Source organism: Pseudopodoces humilis, chromosome 4 (genome assembly GCF_049639895.1).
Source record: "Pseudopodoces humilis isolate 2021_Gansu_Grassland_sample_001 chromosome 4, ASM4963989v1, whole genome shotgun sequence".
Taxonomy (NCBI): domain Eukaryota; kingdom Metazoa; phylum Chordata; class Aves; order Passeriformes; family Paridae; genus Pseudopodoces; species Pseudopodoces humilis.
The window spans coordinates 27557755-27576236 of NC_142203.1; the positions used below are offsets into that span (position 1 = coordinate 27557755).

General features: G+C 47.9%; 1 protein-coding gene across 1 annotated transcript; it reads left to right on the forward strand.

Annotated features, from left to right (window-relative positions):
- Positions 1 to 390: 390 nt before the first annotated feature.
- Positions 391 to 9668, forward strand: LOC148184471 (uncharacterized). The gene is made up of 4 exons (XM_088054622.1): positions 391 to 493; positions 3312 to 3405; positions 3690 to 4568; positions 5708 to 9668. Exons 1-4 carry the CDS (start codon positions 391 to 393, stop codon positions 5742 to 5744), a joined length of 1113 nt encoding a protein of 370 aa, XP_087910748.1. The 3' UTR covers positions 5745 to 9668.
- Positions 9669 to 18482: the final 8814 nt, after the last annotated feature.

Sequence of the window (18482 nt, forward strand, 5' to 3'; positions counted from 1 at the left end):
CCTTGCTCGTCAGGCTGCGCTTAAGCTGGGCGTTGCCCTGGCGCTGTGCGTGGCTCTGCCGCTGTTGCGGGCGGACGGACGGCCGAACAGACGGCCGGCCGGGTCCGTCTGTGGCTCGGCGCTGCTCCGCAGCTGCCCGAGGCTCTCCCCCCTCACAGAGGGGCCCCGCCCCGCCCCGTCCCGGGCGCCCCCTGGCGGCTGCTCCGCCCCTCCCTGCAGGCACGGAGCGGCATCGGGCCCTGCTGCTCATCCTGTCACTCGCGTCCCTTCTCTGCCCAGAGCCAGCAAGGCTTGAAAGGAAGCCTTCTTCAACCGTTTCCCTCTGCTTTGCTTTGGCGGGGCGGGGGGGTGGGTCCCAGGCTCTGCCTTGAAGGTGGCCCTAGCGCGTCCATGAGAGGCAGAAAAGCCCCCTTTGTTCTCCCACCGGTTGTCGTCACTGGCTCAAAAGCACTGCCCAGCTCTGCTAGGAGAAACAGCCCTACCAACAGCTTTGGTTGGTCCAGTGCAAAGCTTTGGTGCAGTGCAGATTTCTGATCAGGCAGCACTTGCCCTTTGTGGCTGAAGATGCTGAGGCCTGGAGTCCTGCCATCACCTGGCTCCTCAGCCCAGCCACTGACACCTGGGAATTGCGATCTGAACTTTCACATGCAGAGAGTGATCGGGCACCTCACTCCTCTTTCACCCAGAGTGTCACTGCAGAAGAAGAGGCTATCTTTTGTGCCGTTACAGAAGCTCAGGGTTCTCACTTCTTGGTGAACCTGTGATGCAAAGGAACTTGTTAAGGAGGTTAAAATCATTGGGAAAGTATTAGATAGTCTTAGAAAAAGTTACCCTTCGGTTGGGGGTTCGGTGTCCTTTTTTTTCCTTCTCACTGGGGAAAACCCGATGGCTCGTGGTTGTTGGGTGCCTGAGAAACACAAAGAGTTTGGCAGGGTCCAGGGGGGAAGGGGGCAAGAAAAAAGGAGGCTGTGGACAGCTGGGGGCTGGCTGGCTTCTTGGGCTGGAGAGCAGGACACTCTCTCTCTCTCTCAGAGATGTTGCGGTTTAGAGAAGGGAATTCGCCATCACCCAGACAGAGCTGCTGCTGCTTCTTCCCTCTTCGTTGGTGGCCTCGCACCCCCGGTCCTGCCGGGACGTGTGGCAGTGCCAGCCACCGCTGCAGAGCTGCTGCTGATCCACCTCAGCCACCGGCCCGGGATCTCTGCTCATCCCGGCCGTTCCAGCTGAGTGTTGCTCAGAGCCCTGCAGGAGCACCGGCACTGCCCGCCCGAGGGGGTTTGTGAAGCAAAGCCTCTCCTCCATCCCTTCCCGTCTCAGCCGAGAAAGCTGTCTCGGGGCCCTGGTTCTGATTTGTTGTTAACGCCGTAGTTATTGTTGTTTGTTTGCCTTGTTATACGTACTAGTAAAGAACTGTTACTCCTATCCCCAGACCTCTGCCTGAGAGCCCTTTGATCCCAAAAGTATAGTAATTTGGAGGGAGGGTGTCTACATTTCTGAGAGGAATGCTGGGTTTGTCTTTCCAAACCAGCTGTGGGTCTGCTGATAGATGAAACTAGCACTGAGAGATAAAAGAAGCAGTGGGATGGATTCCACTGGTTGATGAATGGAAAAAGATATTTGCCTTTACAAACAAACTGTAGGTTTGCTGGTAAATGAAAGTGGATATTGAAAGATGAAAGAGACGGTGGGGGAACACTATAAATTCCATGAGAATTAAAGCTTAAGAGGGAGGGTTGTACATTACAGGGGAATCTTAGGCTTTCGGGGAAGTCTGTAGCACTCAAGTAGCTCAGCCAGTGGGGAAAGAGAGAGGGACATGTGGCTGTGAATTTAGGATAAAAAGGAGGCTGCATCCTCCAAAAATTGGAGAGACCCCAGGGCAATGCCCCATGGCCTCTCCCTTTATTCAAATAAAGTAAAAGGACTCCTCTGTCTCCCTTTTGGACATAAGCCTCTGGGGTTTTCATTCAAACCTCTGACCTTTTCATTCTAAGGGAGGCTCCTGCCCTCCCTAGTAGAAGCCTGTCTTCTAAACTGAGACACCTTCTTACAGACCAAGATAACCAAGTCATTCCCTGCATTGCTCCTCTTTAAATTCTTTCAGTTGTCTACTCTGTTAGGTCATGTTTCTTCTGGTGCTTCAAATGAACTGATGGTACTTGATCTGCACCAAAGCACAAAATCATCTAGAATCATCTAAACGGAGCACAGAAACAAACTACCTCTGTCAGACCATCTTTACCTTCTAAATCACTGTCAAGATGTACATTGAGGTGTTGGAATGATTATTGCCCAAGATTCCCTTTCTGGCTGTAGGCTCTGGAGCTCCTATCTCTGAGTTCACCCAGGGCTGTGTTCCCGAACAATTCCTGGTACTATCTCCATTTTCCTTTGGGCACAATAGTCTAAATGAAAACCTAGCCTGAAATCTGAAATGAAAACCATGGCACAACTCTCTAGGCTACAAGGAAAATAAAGGACAAGTTTGTAAAGTTCTCAAACCATTTGTCCTGGACTGCTGCAAGAGTCTTGCTGCACACACAGTGTTGAAAGCCAAGAGAAGCTGCAATTGGCAGCACATTTTGTGACAGAAGCTCAACCTAGCTGTCCAGTAAAGAAAAGAGCTTGAGAAGAGCAAAGCTGACTGTGGAAAAGATTCTTGGAAAACTGAACGCTTTCCTGCAGTGATACGGAAAGGGAAAGAAACAATCCAAGACGTTCACATGTATGTGATCCCCTTTTCCGTGTTGCACAAGTTCTACATCACATTAATTCCAAATTCATCTTACCTCTGAGACCTATGACTTCACAAGATTTAGACACTCCATCATTAGCTACACACAGTTGGCCTTCCCTTGTTTTTCTTTGAAAGCAATACTGGAAAGACAAGAAATCTGCAAATGTAAGACCTTAGAGTACAGTGCTTTGCTCGAGTGTGAGTTCTAGAGGCAGGGAATAGGCTCTGATAGTATTTTACCCTCAGCAGTGACCATACACAGCAGCAACCATGGTGATTTGTGTGACACTGTGCGGAGGTCAAGACTTGTTGTCTTGGATTAACGTGGCAAAGTTAGCATGTTTAAACAGACTCGGGATCCAGCCTCTTTTGGTTTTCTTCCTGTGTCAATAAACAGCGGGAGAAATGAGCCAGCCAGCAGTTTCTTTGCAGAGAGGCCCTTTGCTCCAGTGTGAAAGTGCTGGACTGGCAAGGGAGGAGAGACGTGGGGGAGAGCTGAGCTGCTGTGTTGGATTTGCGTCCAAACTGCGGCAAGAGTAGCAGCTGAATTCTTTTCTTTTAATCCTATCCGCAGCCTGCGGTTTTCACCTGGAGCCGGACAAGAACACCAACAGCCCTGGCGCCAAGAGCACAGACGGGGGAGCCACGTCACCTTCCCACCCCGAGCGGTCGGGAGAGCAGCGCTGTCCGGCAGAGGCTGCATTTCTCCCTCCCCATGCGAGGCTTTGCCTTCCCGCACGTGTGGGCTGGCTCTGCCTGACGCTGGCAGGCTCCTCATTCAACACTTGCTAATGCTTCCGGGGAAAGTCCGGATAACGCTTTGCTTGTGTGTGAGGAAGAGATGGCAGTGCGGGGCGAGTGGGAGGGATGAGGCCCGGGGGAGGTGAGCAGCAGGGGAAAGTTGCAGGTTGCCAGAGATAAAAGTTATACCGTAGTGAAGCAGAAGCTAAAGGAGACAGTGGTTTTGGCATCGGCACAGGAGGAAGAAAGAGCTGCTCCGTGACTGCGGCCGAGCCCGCTTTGGCCTGGGAGTGAAGTGGCCAGTGCTGGCTCGGGGCGCACGGGGCTCGGCCGTGGGGCAAGCGGAGCCGAACGGAGATCGGACAAAGGGAGAAACGACAAATGGACGCGCGGACAAACGGTCCCGACGCTTCAGCGGCAGCAGCGGCAGCAGTGACTGCGGACTCTCTGCGTCTCTTGCTCTAGGTCCTTCTCTCCCTCTCTCACTGTCTTGCACCTTCTCCCAGTCTCCCTTTCCTTTGCCCTCCTTTCCCAGTCTCTCTGCCCACCTTCCAGGCCAGGCCACGCCTCTGGCCCGCCCTGGGCCTGGGCGGGGCTGTGCCCCTCACCAGCCCGGGGGTCCCACCGCGCTCTTGTCTTCACCCGGCCCTTGCCGTACTGCCTGTGACACTGCTGGCCGGGCATCAGTAGCTGGGTGTTGGGAAGCATTGTCATCCCTTGGGCTGGCTGGCTGCCTGTCACGACTCTGGCCCCGGCTCCAGCCTCATCCCTGGCCCCGGTTTTGGCTCCTCTTCCTCTTCCTCCGCTGCGGGTTCCCCGGCCCGAGCACTGCCACTCGGCAGCGTGGCTGCCGGCCCCGAGCCGCCGGTGCCCCTTTCAGACGGGCATGCCCGGCCTGGGCCGATTTGGGGGGCCGTAGGGGGGCTGGGTGGGCACCGCTCCTGGACCCAGCTCGAACGCCGACAGCCGCGTTTGGCCGGCAGGGCAGGAGCGGGAGGTCCTGCAGGAGCGACACCGGCTGGGTACACTGCTGGGCCACGGCGGCTTCGGCAGCGTCTGCTCGGGGACGTGCCCGGCGGATGGAGCCCCGGTGAGTGGGGGGGCTGACGGGGGGCGGAGAAGGAGGAGGGCAGAGGAGGAGGAGGAGGGCGGAGGAGGATGGGGCTAGGCAGAGCGGGCGGCAAGCTCAGCCCACTGCTCTCCTTGGCTAGCAGGTGGCCATCGAATGTGTGTCGCGGGATAGCATCAGTTTTTGCGTTAGCTAGTGAGGAACCGGGGCCAGCGGCAGAAACCAGGGCGAGATGGGCGGGGTAAAGCGAGGCCCGGGATGGTGGAAGCGGCCAGGACGCCTCGAGGGAGAGCAGGGTGGGGTCAGCGGAGGGCGCAGAGCATCCCAGGATGGGTGAGGGGTTCCAGACCCATGACACGCCATCAGCCCCACTGAGGGCATCGTGGTCTTACTGAAGCCCTATGGCACCCACTCAGCCCTGGAGATGGAGCTGCTGGACAAGGCATGCACTGGGTTCCATGGTGGTGTTTAGCTCCTGGATTGGTTTGAGCTCCACAACAACTTCTTGTTGGTGATGAAGAACCCAGAGCAGCCCCAGGACCTCTTTGATTTTTTTTTGATTTTACATTGTTGTGTGGGGTTCCTGTCGGAAGAGGTGGTGCAGGGGCTGCTCCACCAGGTGCTGCAGGCCGTGTGGCACTGCAGCAGCTGTGAGGTGCTGCACAGGGACATCAAGCCTGACAACATCCTCCTCCACCTGGCCACCAGACAGGCCAAACTGATTGACTTGGGCTGTGGCACCTACCTGCAAGTCTAGGCACAGTTTGCAGGTGAGCCTACACAGGGCTATGCTCCCGGTCCCGGCAGCTCATGGCCCAACCTCTCATGGGCCAGCCTGGGTGTGGCACTGGAGATTCCCCCTTTTGCTGGCAGTCATGGGTACACCTATGAGCCACAGAGATCTGCTTGTAATTGACAGCAGGAAAGAAGGAAGCTTCAGGAGCATCATTCCCTGTTTTCTCACTGCTAAACAAGTTTTCCTCTCCCTCATAAAGTCAAAATGCACTTTTTCTGTGCACTGATAGCAGCTTATCGCACCTGCTGAGCTGAGAGGCTTTTTGCCCTGCTACTGTGCTACGGGCCGGGATAGTGGCATTACCTAGCATGGATATACAGAGAGGGTCCTACAGCAAATGACTTTGTGCCACTTTGTCTCAAAGGTCAAAACTCTCAGCAGACACAGATGGAAGAGACTGACGTGCTCCCTGATTGCTGTGTTGATGCACACCTGGCTGGCACAGCTTTCCCTGATGGAGAATAACAACGAGGGACAGCTCCCTCACACCCATGCAGCCCAGAGAGCTGCAGGACATCATCAGCCCCTGGCTTTGTAAGTGACCAGTTCTGCTGGGATGCAAGCCAACCACCAAATCCTGGCTGACTTCAGTGGCAGCCGCAGCAGCAGCAGCAGTCCCTGCATCTGGTCCCCAGGTCTGGGGCTGGGCTGGACAGAGGATGCACACGGCACACTGTTCCTGAAGAATGGGACTTTGGAAACAAGCACCTGCCACTGTCCCCTGTTGTTTGCAGTAGGGTCACACCAGCCTGAGGCACCGGGCAGCCCTCAATGCCACCTGGGACAGCAGATGACAGGCCCTGGCCTCCAGGACCAAACAGAGGGGGGAACTCGCTCTCCAGATGGAGCTTCCAGATTGAAAAGGCTGCAGTGAGCAGCCACCACAAAGGGCAGACAAATGAGGCTCTCCTGCACTTTAGCTGTGCCAGCTACACAGCCCTGAGGAGCAGCTGCCGAGTACGGGGACAAAAGAAAGCAGAGAAAGCGGGGTAAACCCAGTCAAGCCCAGAGACTTTTCATGATTGCTGAGCCCCAGATGGCCCCCAAGAGTGGCATCAACCGCCAGTCCTTCTCTGTTGGCAAAGAGCAGGTCCAGTGGGTGCCTTCCTTCGTTGGCCAGGCACCTCCCAGGCTGATTTCTCTCCACTCTCCTGTACTGCCAGCAGACCTGCCAACTTTCTTGGTTCCACTTGCAGAGCCTCGTACCTCTTAGCCATGGCCACCTGGGAAGCGGGAGCAGTCCCAGAGGAGATGTGCCATCTCCACCAGGCAGGAACCACAAGCCTCTGTGTGCACAGCTGAAAGCCTGTATCCCCACAGGATGTTTTGGCTGCCCTGCTCTTCATAGCCTGTTGGCTGGAAATGCAATTGCACTTTCTTCCTCATGCAGAAGTCCACGGCTGGGCAAAAACTTGGCCGCTGGAATGTAATCCAAAGGCAGTGGAGGTTGCACTTGCTAAAGGAAGAACACTCCCAATTCCAAACCACACCCGAAGGTCCATAGGAAGGACATTGCATCTTTAAGAAAGAATGGACAATTCAGAAGGGGAACATAGAGCAGTATTCCCTGGGAGACAAGGAAGGGAATCTTCCAACTGGCTTGAGGGTTTCTAGGATTTTATTCTGACTCTGCCTGTGAGCTGGCATTGGAGAAAGTAATCCTGAAGTGCACCTGGTCATCTTCTCTGCTTCCTCGATTGCTTCCCTGCAAGTTTCCTTCATTTTCATTTGAAAAGCACCTGGAGTGGAGATTTATGTGGCGGGGGCCCTTGTGATCTGTAGAAGGAATAGCAGAAGTACTAACTAACAGTCATAAAAACAGCAGCAGTAGGAAACCAGCCACACAGACAATCCATTTCTCTGGAGCATTTGGTCTCCAGTGACTGACGACAAGGCAGGAGTCTAAAGGCAATCTAGGAAGCCATCTGCTCTGATCAGCTTGGCCAGACCAGCACACACACGTTGACTGGGCCATTTACTGGGTCGCAGCCTTCTGCTGCTCGGGAAACAATCCCTGCTTTTGCCTTTACTGCACGGGGAAGCTCAGGCAAAGCCCTCCCACTCCCAGCTGCCCTCACAAAAAGAATGTCCCAAGTGCTCCCTGGCTGCTTGCAAGCTCAACAATGGCTTCTGTAGGGGGTCCAAAGTGTGTGTCTGACCCCAGAGGGAGGAGGAACATGTGGTACAGCTCATTCTGAAGCACACACACTAGAATACCCTGCTCCATGTGACAAGGAATGCACAGGACGTCCTCTGCAGCTTCAGGCACCCCCTTAGCAGCCTGACAGCCAGCCCTCTCCCACAGCTCCAGCCTGGCTCTGCAGGTGCCTTCCTGTGAGACCTCCCTGCTTCATACCTTCATACCTCTTCTTGGTAGCTTGAATGATGGCAACTTCCTGCTTCATCTCGAGCCGCTTTTTCTCCTGCTCCCTCTGCACCTCTGCCAGGAAGTGTTCCCGTTGCTCCAGCGCCTGCAAACGCTGTTGTTTCAGCCATCTTTCGTGATGTAAGGAACAGAGATTTCCAGATGAAGTCCCAGCCATGCTCCACTATCTTCCTCATATCTTTATTTTCCTCATAAAAATAGTTACTGGATGAAAAAAGAGACATCCATCAGCTTGTTCCGTGGATAAAGAAACAGAGATAGTTGGAACTTCATGTTCATCACAGACACACTCGGTTGTATGCACAAATATGATGAGATGAAAAAGCATAACTGGGCAGACTGGAGTTACTTGCAACTATGTGTTTCAGCAGTCTCCATATTCTAGATCAGCCTCACTTATGTGGAGTTTTAGTCCTCACCTTTCATTTTTTCTTGCCTGTAAGCTACAACTCTTTCAAATATCCTTGTGATTACAAGGCTTTTCGTTTAAAGATGTAATTATTTCAAACCTCAATTTATTTTTTTAAGATAATGCAGAGTGTAGATTCTCAGTAATTTTTGGCATGGTTAACATTAAATCAAACACCTGGGAAATATATCCTGTTTGTAGTCTGTAACAGTCTGCCAAACTGACTGCCCCTCTGCCAGAACACTTTAAAGATATGTTAAGGTTAGAGATTGTTTCTAGCTTAGCTGAAGTGAATAAAAGCAAATTAGGATCCGAAGTGTCAATGTCTCATATAAGTAAATGATCTGGCTCCCTCTGCTGACTACAGAGAGACAAGTCAGATTTTTAAAATGAAAACTAAACAAAAAAAAGAGAGAAATGAGAGTTACAGAACAAAAATATGAATAAAATCCAGCAACTAAGAAACGACACAACTATATTAGGACAATATATATTAGGACAATAGAAGTCCACAGTTTGTAAATATTGATTTAACCAGCACTTTTGTTAGCTGAATTATCATTCACTCAATTTACTCATATAAGCAAGATTTTTAAAGTTGACAGAATAATGCGAAGATGAGGAGGAGCATTTCTGGTGTGGCACATTTGGATCCAGTCTGCAACCCTTGGTAATTCAGTAAAAAGGCTTTTGACTCAATGAAACTGAGTCCACTGATCATGGACCATGATTCTATAGCTATCTCTGTTCCCAGAGGCATTCGTTTTGGTTGTAGCAGTCACTGCTTTTCCAAACTTAAACTAGGACATGAGCGCTTGAACTCTTTGTGGTGGACAATGTCATATCTTTTTTATCATCAGAGATGAGTGTGTCTCTCTTTGGAGGAAAAGAAAGGTTAAGCCTCTGACTGAGGTAGACTGAATTCAAGTGATAAATCCCTCGCTCCAAGGGAATGAAATGACAGAGGCAACTGGCATGTAGTCATCCCCTGCATAGTCAGTGCAGGCAGTGCACAGATCTGTCCACAAGGAATTCAAGCTAAGATTAAACATAGTGTGTGTGACACTAAAGATTTGGATTCATATCCAAAGCAGTCTAGGAATGACTGACTCATTATTGAATAGCAGTGTTAGGAACTACCGGGGTGTTTGTATCACAAGACATAAGCAAATGTGATTTTGAGCTGAGAGGCTGAATTTGCAGAACTATACACATGGTAAACAAGAGGCTCTGGAAAAAAGCCCCCACAACATGACACTGAAACTATTCAGATTCATTATGCATATATTTTGCTTCCATACAGTGACTATTAAAAGATATGTGTGCATCTGTATTATACAGATAGTCTATAAAAGGTTTAATTTCAGGCTACTAGTTCTTAGCTGTCTTGTAACTGATCTACAAAAATCTAATTGTCTTATTTACTTTTCTCCTTTTACCACAGATCACAGATTCACTTCCATTTTCATTTTTCAACAAATAATTATACTGCCTGACATCTTAATGAATAAACATTGCTAGAATAATAAAGTTAATGAGATCCATCCTGCTAATTTCCTGTCATGGTCTTTGAAAATGCTTTATGTTTCACACATAAACATGTATTCTACTTAGAATTATCTTTTCCTCTCTTTGCTCTCATTAAGTGCTCCAGAAGGGAACCAGTTTGGTGTACCAAATCCAACACTTCCTGCCTGTGGATGATTTTCTATTATTTCTGTGCTTGTTTTTTCCTAAAACAAGTACCAGAGGAGGCTGTTACTAACATAAAATCCCCACAAAAACGCACACAAAATCCCCAAAACACCCCCAAAAAGCAAAGAACAGAATAAAACAAAACTCCAGAACAGAATAAAATACGAGGCACTTCATACCAGTCCAGGAACTAATTTCCCCTCATGATTTTCTTTCTGTCCATCAATTACAGAATAAGGTTTTTGGTTAAAGGCAGCAAATGGCATACCACTTGGAAAGAAAACACAGATTTTTCCATCTCATAACTAAAAATATATATAGTGATTACACAGCAGCCTTAAAGAATGGGAGTTCCAGTGCCATTTCTAACATGATGATTCCTTGCCACAGCTTTACTTTGAACAGAATTTTAGTAATTCACTTTTACGGACTTGGGTTTGACATCCAAGAAAAAGGCTTAGTGACTTTAACCTACAGAGAGAATAAGACAAAAGGATTGGACATTTCCTGACGTTTTTTGCCTCCCCCTAGACTTAGGACAGAAAGCCTAAGGCAGAGCAGCAGAGATGCTTAAAAAACCAAAAGAAACTGTTATAAATGCAAAGGCAGATTTGGGTTAAATAAAAACAATTTATTATAAAACAATTTCTATAAAAAAATAAACAATGAGGGAAAACCACAATAAAACAAACAGCGCAGCGCTGGGTGGACAGGGATCTATACCTAAAGGTATAGGTGTTCCCAAATCCACGAAGGAGGGTAAACTGTCCGGGGTTTTTATAGGGATTTTTAGCCTTGAGGCCAAATTCCAGGCAGGCACCATTCATCAACAGTCTTTGATTGTCGTATGAATTGATTTCCTGGCATTGGAGAATAGAGTCGAATGGACGTCCGGACCGAGTCTCCTCATATGTAAAGAAATTCTGAGTGGCTCTTGTGGTCCAGGCCATCCGGATGGGATGGCTGGATCCGGGTTGGAGCCGATGGATATTTCGGCTGGATTTTTCCTTTTGTTTACTTGATGGCTTCCCCCAACGGTAGCCCGCAAGGCGAGGTGTTCGGGTCCGGTGATGAATATCTCGTCGGTGCCTCTCCGTTTTGGCTTGATGTTTCGTGTCCTGCCTATTCTTCCCCGTTGATGGTCACCGAGCCTGTCCTTGTCAGTTTGAGGAGTTTTTTTTCCTGTCAGCTTGATGGGCCGCGTCCTGTCTATTCTTTTGTTGATGGGCGCCGGCTAGGATCGTTATCCTTTGAGTGGGAATTCGTGGCTAGATCTGGGAAGGGCTTGTGTGTCATATTATTGTTATATACATTTATTTAGATTTTTACGAATTTTTACAAGTTCATTTCTCACAAAACCCAACCTGAAGAACTTAAAGTCTGTACAGTAAAACTACAGAAGAGACAGTCTTGTTTTCCTTTATTTAAATATAAAAGTACACGGGCAACAGCTGATATTTTTACTTTCACATAGAAACTAGAAGTGTAAAAAAACAGTGTTTCAGAGTTTGGACTCGAAAATATTTGATTAGTAACAGTTTCCAGCTCTTTCAGTAGGAAAAGCTAAATACCATATCTCTGTTTATTGTCTTTTATTCTTTTACTGGTTCAAACAAAGACCTTTCTCATTTATTCACTTGTGCTGTGGGTTTCTTTGCTCTGTACATCTCGCTTTCCTTTTGACAAAAACAGAATGTCCCGTTCCGCTATAAAAGGCAGGGTCAGGGACGGATTTTTCGGTAGATTTCTTGGATGTTTTGGGTTAGGTGTCCTTCTTTAGTTCTGGTTTACCTGTGGAATTTTTACCCATTAGTTGCAAGAAAAAAAGAAACCTGACTGTGGGTACTTGGTGGGTACTTGAGAAACACAAAAAGTTCGGTTGGGCCTGGGAGGGCCTGGGAGGGAAAAGGGGCAGGAAAAGGGAAGGGTGGGAACAGTTTGGCGGCTTTTTCAGCTTCGGAGAAGGACACTTGGGGTGTGGAGCTGTTGCGGTTTAGAGAAGGGAATTCGCCATCACCCAGACAGAGCTGCTGCTGCTTCTTCCCTCTTCGTTGGTGGCCTCGCACCCCCGGTCCTGCCGGGACGTGTGGCAGTGCCAGCCACCGCTGCAGAGCTGCTGCTGATCCACCTCAGCCACCGGCCCGGGATCTCTGCTCATCCCGGCCGTTCCAGCTGAGTGTTGCTCAGAGCCCTGCAGGAGCACCGGCACTGCCCGCCCGAGGGGGTTTGTGAAGCAAAGCCTCTCCTCCATCCCTTCCCGTCTCAGCCGAGAAAGCTGTCTCGGGGCCCTGGTTCTGATTTGTTGTTAACGCCGTAGTTATTGTTGTTTGTTTGCCTTGTTATACGTACTAGTAAAGAACTGTTACTCCTATCCCCAGACATCTGCCTGAGAGCCCCTTGATTTCAGAATTATAATGATTTGGAGGGAGGGGGTCTACATTCTTTCATTCCAAGGGAGGCTCCTGCCTCCCTAGCAGACACCTGTCTTCCAAAACCGAGACATCGGATGAAAATAAAACATAAATGCAGCAATATTATATCTGAGAACTGTTTATTAGTACAAAAAAAGGTAAGTGTTCCTACTTGACGGGGGTAGAAAAAGAAGCATAGAGGGAAAAAGAGAGATAAAGAAACAGAAGAGAGGGACATCGTTAACCGTAAGAACCCTGGCGCTCTGTCAGCGTCGGCTTGGCTGGCAGACAGGGCGCTCCTGCTGCGAACCGTGGTGCATCTCCGAAGCTCCCATGGCGGGCTGGGCATGATTTCCAAACAGCAGCAGTCTGTGTGTCCCTTCTGTGTAAATGAACTTCTAAAAATTCGTAGAGATCTAAATAAATATATTTGTAGCGATAATAATATAAAATATAAAGTACAGTGTGGCCCACAAGTCCTTCCCAGATCTAGTCGCGAATTCCCACTCGAGAGATAACGACCCTAGCCGGCGCCCATCAACGGAAAAGAATAGACAGGACATGGACCATCAGGCTGACAAAGGAACGAGCTCGGATGAGATACTCATCACCGGACCTGAACACCCCGCCTTGCAGGCCACTGTTGAGGAAGCAATCAGGCAGACAAAGGGAAAAAGTCCAGCCGAGATATCCATAAGCTCCAACCCGGATCCAACCATCCCATCCAGATGGCCTGAACCAAAATGAAATCAAGGAACACTCAGAACTTCTTTACATATGAGGAGACTCTGCCCGGACGTCTATTTGACTCTATTCTCCAACGCCAGGAAATCAATTCATCCAACAATCAAGGACCCTTGGTGAATGGTGCCTGCCTGGAATTTGGCCTCAGGACACAAAATCCCTATAAAAACCCCGGACAGTCTACCCTCCTTCGTGGATTTGGGAACACCTATACCTTTGGGTATAGACCCCTGTCCACCCAGCGCTGCGCTGTTTATTTTATTGTGGTTTTTCCTCATTGTTTATTTTTATTATAAAAATTGTTTTATAATAAATTGTTCTTTTATTTAACCCAAATTTGCCTTTGCATTTATAACACTTCCATCGGCGGAGAGCAGGCTGCTGTGGCTATGGGCGCGCTCTTGGAGCAGCCGCGGGTTCTCAGTGTCGGGGTGCCACAGCTGCGGGCTCGGCTGGCTGCGGCTGCCCCCGCTCCCTCGAGGAGGCAGCGGAGTGCGAGGTCGTCCCGGTGGTGAGCTGGCTCGTGGAAAAGGTGAAGCAGGGCAAAGCAGGCGCGGGTAGGAAAGCAGGACCCCAGGGAGGAAAAGCGAGAGGGGGGGGAAGAGAGCCAAGACGACCCTCCGAGTCAGCCCATGATGACTCCAAGAAACGTAAAGCAAAAATAGCTGGCGTTGTGTCGCAGCTATCTGCTTTTATGTGCTAAGGCTCCTCCCGCAGCCCGACTTCACGGTCATTTTTGACGGGCTTTCTTTGCGGGTGTAAGGGCATTTGCCCCCACCAGCCTGTGGGGGACTTCGCTCACAGTCCGATCCTGGAAGTTCTTTCTGCCCTGACGGGCTGTCAGGCGAAGCCTCTCCGGGGACTGGGCTGTTGCACATGTACAGCCCTTACAGGAATCCTTCGCCTCATGTGTAACATACGTTGAGGCATAAATAAAAATCAGATCGGTCCCTCTCAAGGAAGTTTCTTTCATCCTTCTGAATACGGCCCATAACTGGGCTAGCTGGATCAAATAATGAACCTTTGGCTGTGCCACAGATGCAGGAAATAGCCAGCCTGTTAGAGCAACTGTTTTGAATGAATGCAATAGATCCACCTTGAATCTTGCAAAACCACCTCCAAACTAAGAACAGGAAGTGACAGTAAAGTTCAGTCCCATTTGTCATTCCAGTCAGTGAATGAGAGAAGGACTCTAAGAGCCACTTGCTTCAGAGTCTCTTACACCACTTACTTTATAGACATCAATTTTTAAGCCATGAGTTTGATCTCAGGTGTGAATTTTTGCGCGTTTTGTTATGTTCCTGTTACAGTAGTTTGGCCACTTTTCAGAGACCAGTTTGGATAATGGCAACTTGTGGAACTGCAAGATGTCACGAATCAAAGGTAACAAACTAAAGACTTTTTTTTCCCCCTGCACATGAATTGGCAGTGTCAGAAATAACAGCAGTACAGGCAGGCCTTTGACCTCACTCAAGGCCTGAGGAATAAATCCATCAGCTTGTTTAGTTGTTTTGCTGGTTTTTGTCTCTGCTGTACTTTGTATTTTGGAATTAGTTTTTTTTTCCAATGGGCTGGTATAAAGAATAATTTATGTAGGTCCATTAAATGAAATCAACTTGTGAAATGCTGGCTAAAAGCATCAAAATGCTATGTCAAACTAAGGTAGTAATTTATCACAGTCCCTGCTCATTTGCTGGAGCATTCAGGTTGTTTGAGATAGAAACCCTGGCAGACACTCAGACATTCATCTACCAGTAAAATTCAGTTTTCTCTGTGTTAATTGGAACAGACATTTTGAGGGTCAGACCTACATCAGAAAGCTCAAGATCATGCACTGGTGATATGAAAAGTTGATTTTTTTGAATCAACTCAGACTCTTCCTTTAGTTCAACATTCCTCCCATTTTTATAACTATATGTCATGTCCAAGTAACTCTGAGGCAGAAACACAGACTGGACAAGTCTGATTTTATTTCCATGGATAATCATCTTCAAAGAAAATTATCAGCAGATTGGTTGATCAATGGGCTCCAAACACCACTACTAAAACAAAACAGTGCTCTGTGCAATTTTCTTTTTTTTATACTGATTTTTTTTTCTGCTAGGAAAATCTAGCATGGGAATATTTAATGAAGTGTGTCCTGCCAGTGAGACCTTCTTATTTAAGAAAATCAGCACTCATTCCTAGGCACATGCACTCCATCAGAAATTTATTGACAAAATTATAGACCCATAGAACGGTTGGAACTGTAAATGTCACCTACTTCCAACCTCCTTGCAATGGGCAGGATCACCTCCCTCTAGAGCAGGTTGTTCAGAGCTCCATCCAATTGCTCCTTGAACAGCACCCCTGGGCAACCTGTTCCAGTGCCTCCAAAATCACAGAACCTGCCTTCTTTCAGTTTAAAGTGATTATTCCTTGTCAAAAGTTTTCCTGTAGGTCCCATTTAGGTATTTCATACCACCCTGTTTGAGAAGGACAAACGCAGTATAGATCATTAGGATTTTGGGGGTTTAAAGAGTTTTTTGGCTAGTAAATCTCATTTGTCTCTTCACATTTGGTCATGCCATAGCTCCCTAAAAATTAGGCAATCAAGTAGATAGATTAATTTGCCATGGTATTGGTATCGCTGGGAGTGGCAACTGGGATCAGGGGACTTAATGCTTGGACTTAACACTGCAGGTCTTACCTGTGTGTGTCCCTGAAGCCACTGGTATAAGAATAAGAGATTTTGGAGTGCACTGTTAACTTATTTCTCTGATTATTTTCTAAGATAAAGCCTCAGAAAGTTTGAACAGGTAGTGAAATAGTTTTCTTTATTTTGTTAACATAGTATAGAGTCCACATACATTTAGCTTACTAAATACTTGTCTTCTGGGAACACAATGGAGAAGTTTGTGGAAACTGATTTTTAAAGCTTGAGTCCAGGGGAGGCTGAAAGACAGAAACCATGAGTGAAGTGCACTCCAACACAGCATAGGGAGACAAGGCTTGGACAATCACTCACAGCTGACCCTAGACCTATCTGCAGACTCAGAAGATCTTCCAAACCTCAGCCAGAATTCTGTTACTATCACTGCATCCACTGATTCTCTTTCAACTAACGAAATTTGTTGCCAGTGTGTAGAAAACAAATTGACAATTTGTATAAAATTACAGTGTCCCTAAGCCAGAGACTATCAGCTATAAAGGATGCAGCTTTGCTCAGTGTGTTCCCAGCCATTTTGATGTTTTGCTGCTCCATCCACATAAAGTTAGGTGTGTTCAGCAAGCTCCTTCCTTCATTTGGAAGGAAAAGTGATGTCACTTTTTAGAAGCCAGTCTTTTGCTATGCTATGAGACCTTTCTAGTGCGTGAGTTGGTGGCTGTTGCCCATTGCAAGTCAGAAAGTAACATGAAACATTCTTAACACTGAACAAAAAAAAGTATTTCTGTCCTGATTTGCAGAGCTGGCTAGCCTGACAAGATTTTGTGGTGCTCTAGGACTACTCTGTGATGCAGTTTGTACATTATAAATGTGAAATTTCATAACTGGTCTGGTTTTGGTTTTATGTTGTGTTTGTTTTTTTTTTTTTTTTTCACTTTTCGATGGATAGAATGGGATTACACCAAGAGAGCCCTAATGTTTATGCACCTTCCCTCCTAAATACTGCTACCCTTTGTGCCAAATTTATTACTGAATGCTTAGTAATTATCTACAATATGGCTTGTAGCGGTGTGAGTTATGTATGACTTTTACTCTTCCAGAATGGCTCCACTTCCCAAAATGCATGCACCAGGTGGGTGACAACTTCAGATGACCTGTCAATTTACTTGAACTACTCTAATTGCCAACATATTAAGCACAGTCTAAAGTTTCAAACCAAGAGTGCCATCTGTTCTGTGCCATCTAATTTATTTTTTTTTTTAAATCAGGAAGATCTGCTTGTTTTTCACCCCATCACCTTCTGGCTTTGCCCCACTTTTATGCTCTTTCCAAGGACTGTGAAGAACAATTTGGAATAGAGAAGGGAGGCTGAATTCTGCTTTGCCAAATTGAGCAGCAGTGGGAAAAAATCATCCCTGTTATGGTGGTAAGGTAAGTAAACAGCTGAGCCAGCTTGTGCACTGTAGCAAAGCATGTGGGTTTTAATAGCCAGCATCACTTCTGCCCCACTCCTTTGCTTCTCAGCTGATGCAGGGGGGTGCCTTCCTCTTGCTGCTCAGCTTTCACTGCTGTATGGATAGGGAAAATGAAGGAGGCATGCAACAATATTCTATAGGAAAGGGTTTCCTACAGTGATTTCCCCTGACAGAACAGGTCTCTTTTGGCCTCGACAAGGGGGGTGTCAACAGCAGACTGCAGAGCCTCATCACTGCTGGACAGCCTAGATAAGCTGCTGTGGTCACAGGCCCACCACACCACTGGACTGGAGGCACTGCAGACAGTCCCTAGTTCAATGCCACATCAGAACAGGGTCACTTTGAACTGATTTTTCATGTGTTTAATAGGAGTTTCCTGTAGTTTGTGTCCAATTGCTTTTGTCATTGGATAGCACTAAGAAAAGCCTGTTTTCTTCACTCACCTCATTAAATGTTTATTCATAGAGATAACATCCCCCATTGGCCTTCTACAGGATAAACAGTCCCATCTCTTTCAGCTTTGCCTGTCTGAGATATGCCCTGGTCCATTCATCATACTTGTGGCCCTTTTCTGCATTCCTCCAGTCTGTACCGTCTCTTGTATTGATGCATCCAGGAGCAGAGTTAACTCTCCTGACATGTCTCACTAGGGCTGATCACAGAAGAAAGATCAGCCCTTGAACTGCAGGTAACATTTCTCTAAATGCAGTCCAGAAGGCTATTTGACATATTTGTTGTGAGGGCAGATTGTTGGGTCGTGGTGAGCTTGGTGTCCACTGGGGCCCTGGGTCCTTCCCTGCCAAACTGCTTTCCAGCTGGGTGGCTCCTGCACATACAGGCTGTCTGGTCCTCTCAATTGCAGGAATTTCCATTTCCCTTTATTCAACTTCATGAGCTTTTTCTTGGAATTTTTCTATAAACTTTTGAGTGTCCTCTGATTGTTGGCACAGCCCTCTGGTGTACAGAGATGCACATGCCACCCTGCAAAACTTCCTGCTACCTTTGCCATTGAGCTTCTTTCAGTTTGCCAAGTTCCTCAGCTTCCCTCAGCAGCTGCTTTGCAGTTACTCCATTAGTCCCAGCAGCTCTAATCTTCAGATTCTCCCCATGCCACAGAGAGACATCCAAAGTCCAGCATCGGCTCTCCTGCTAGCTGTTTTCTCCACAGTGCCATTCTTAGCCCCAATGCTTCTGCTCCTCTCCAGCTCTGTACCCGACTCGTATTAGGTGCAGTAATTTTACATTTAATTATGCACATACATGTGCTTATCTGTGCTTCAGGAATGAGGGCAAAGAGAACAATGCATTGAGCTCCGAAGTCCATATGCTGGAGATAGTTTCTATTTCCCTATTAGACCTTTTCCCTCTGTGG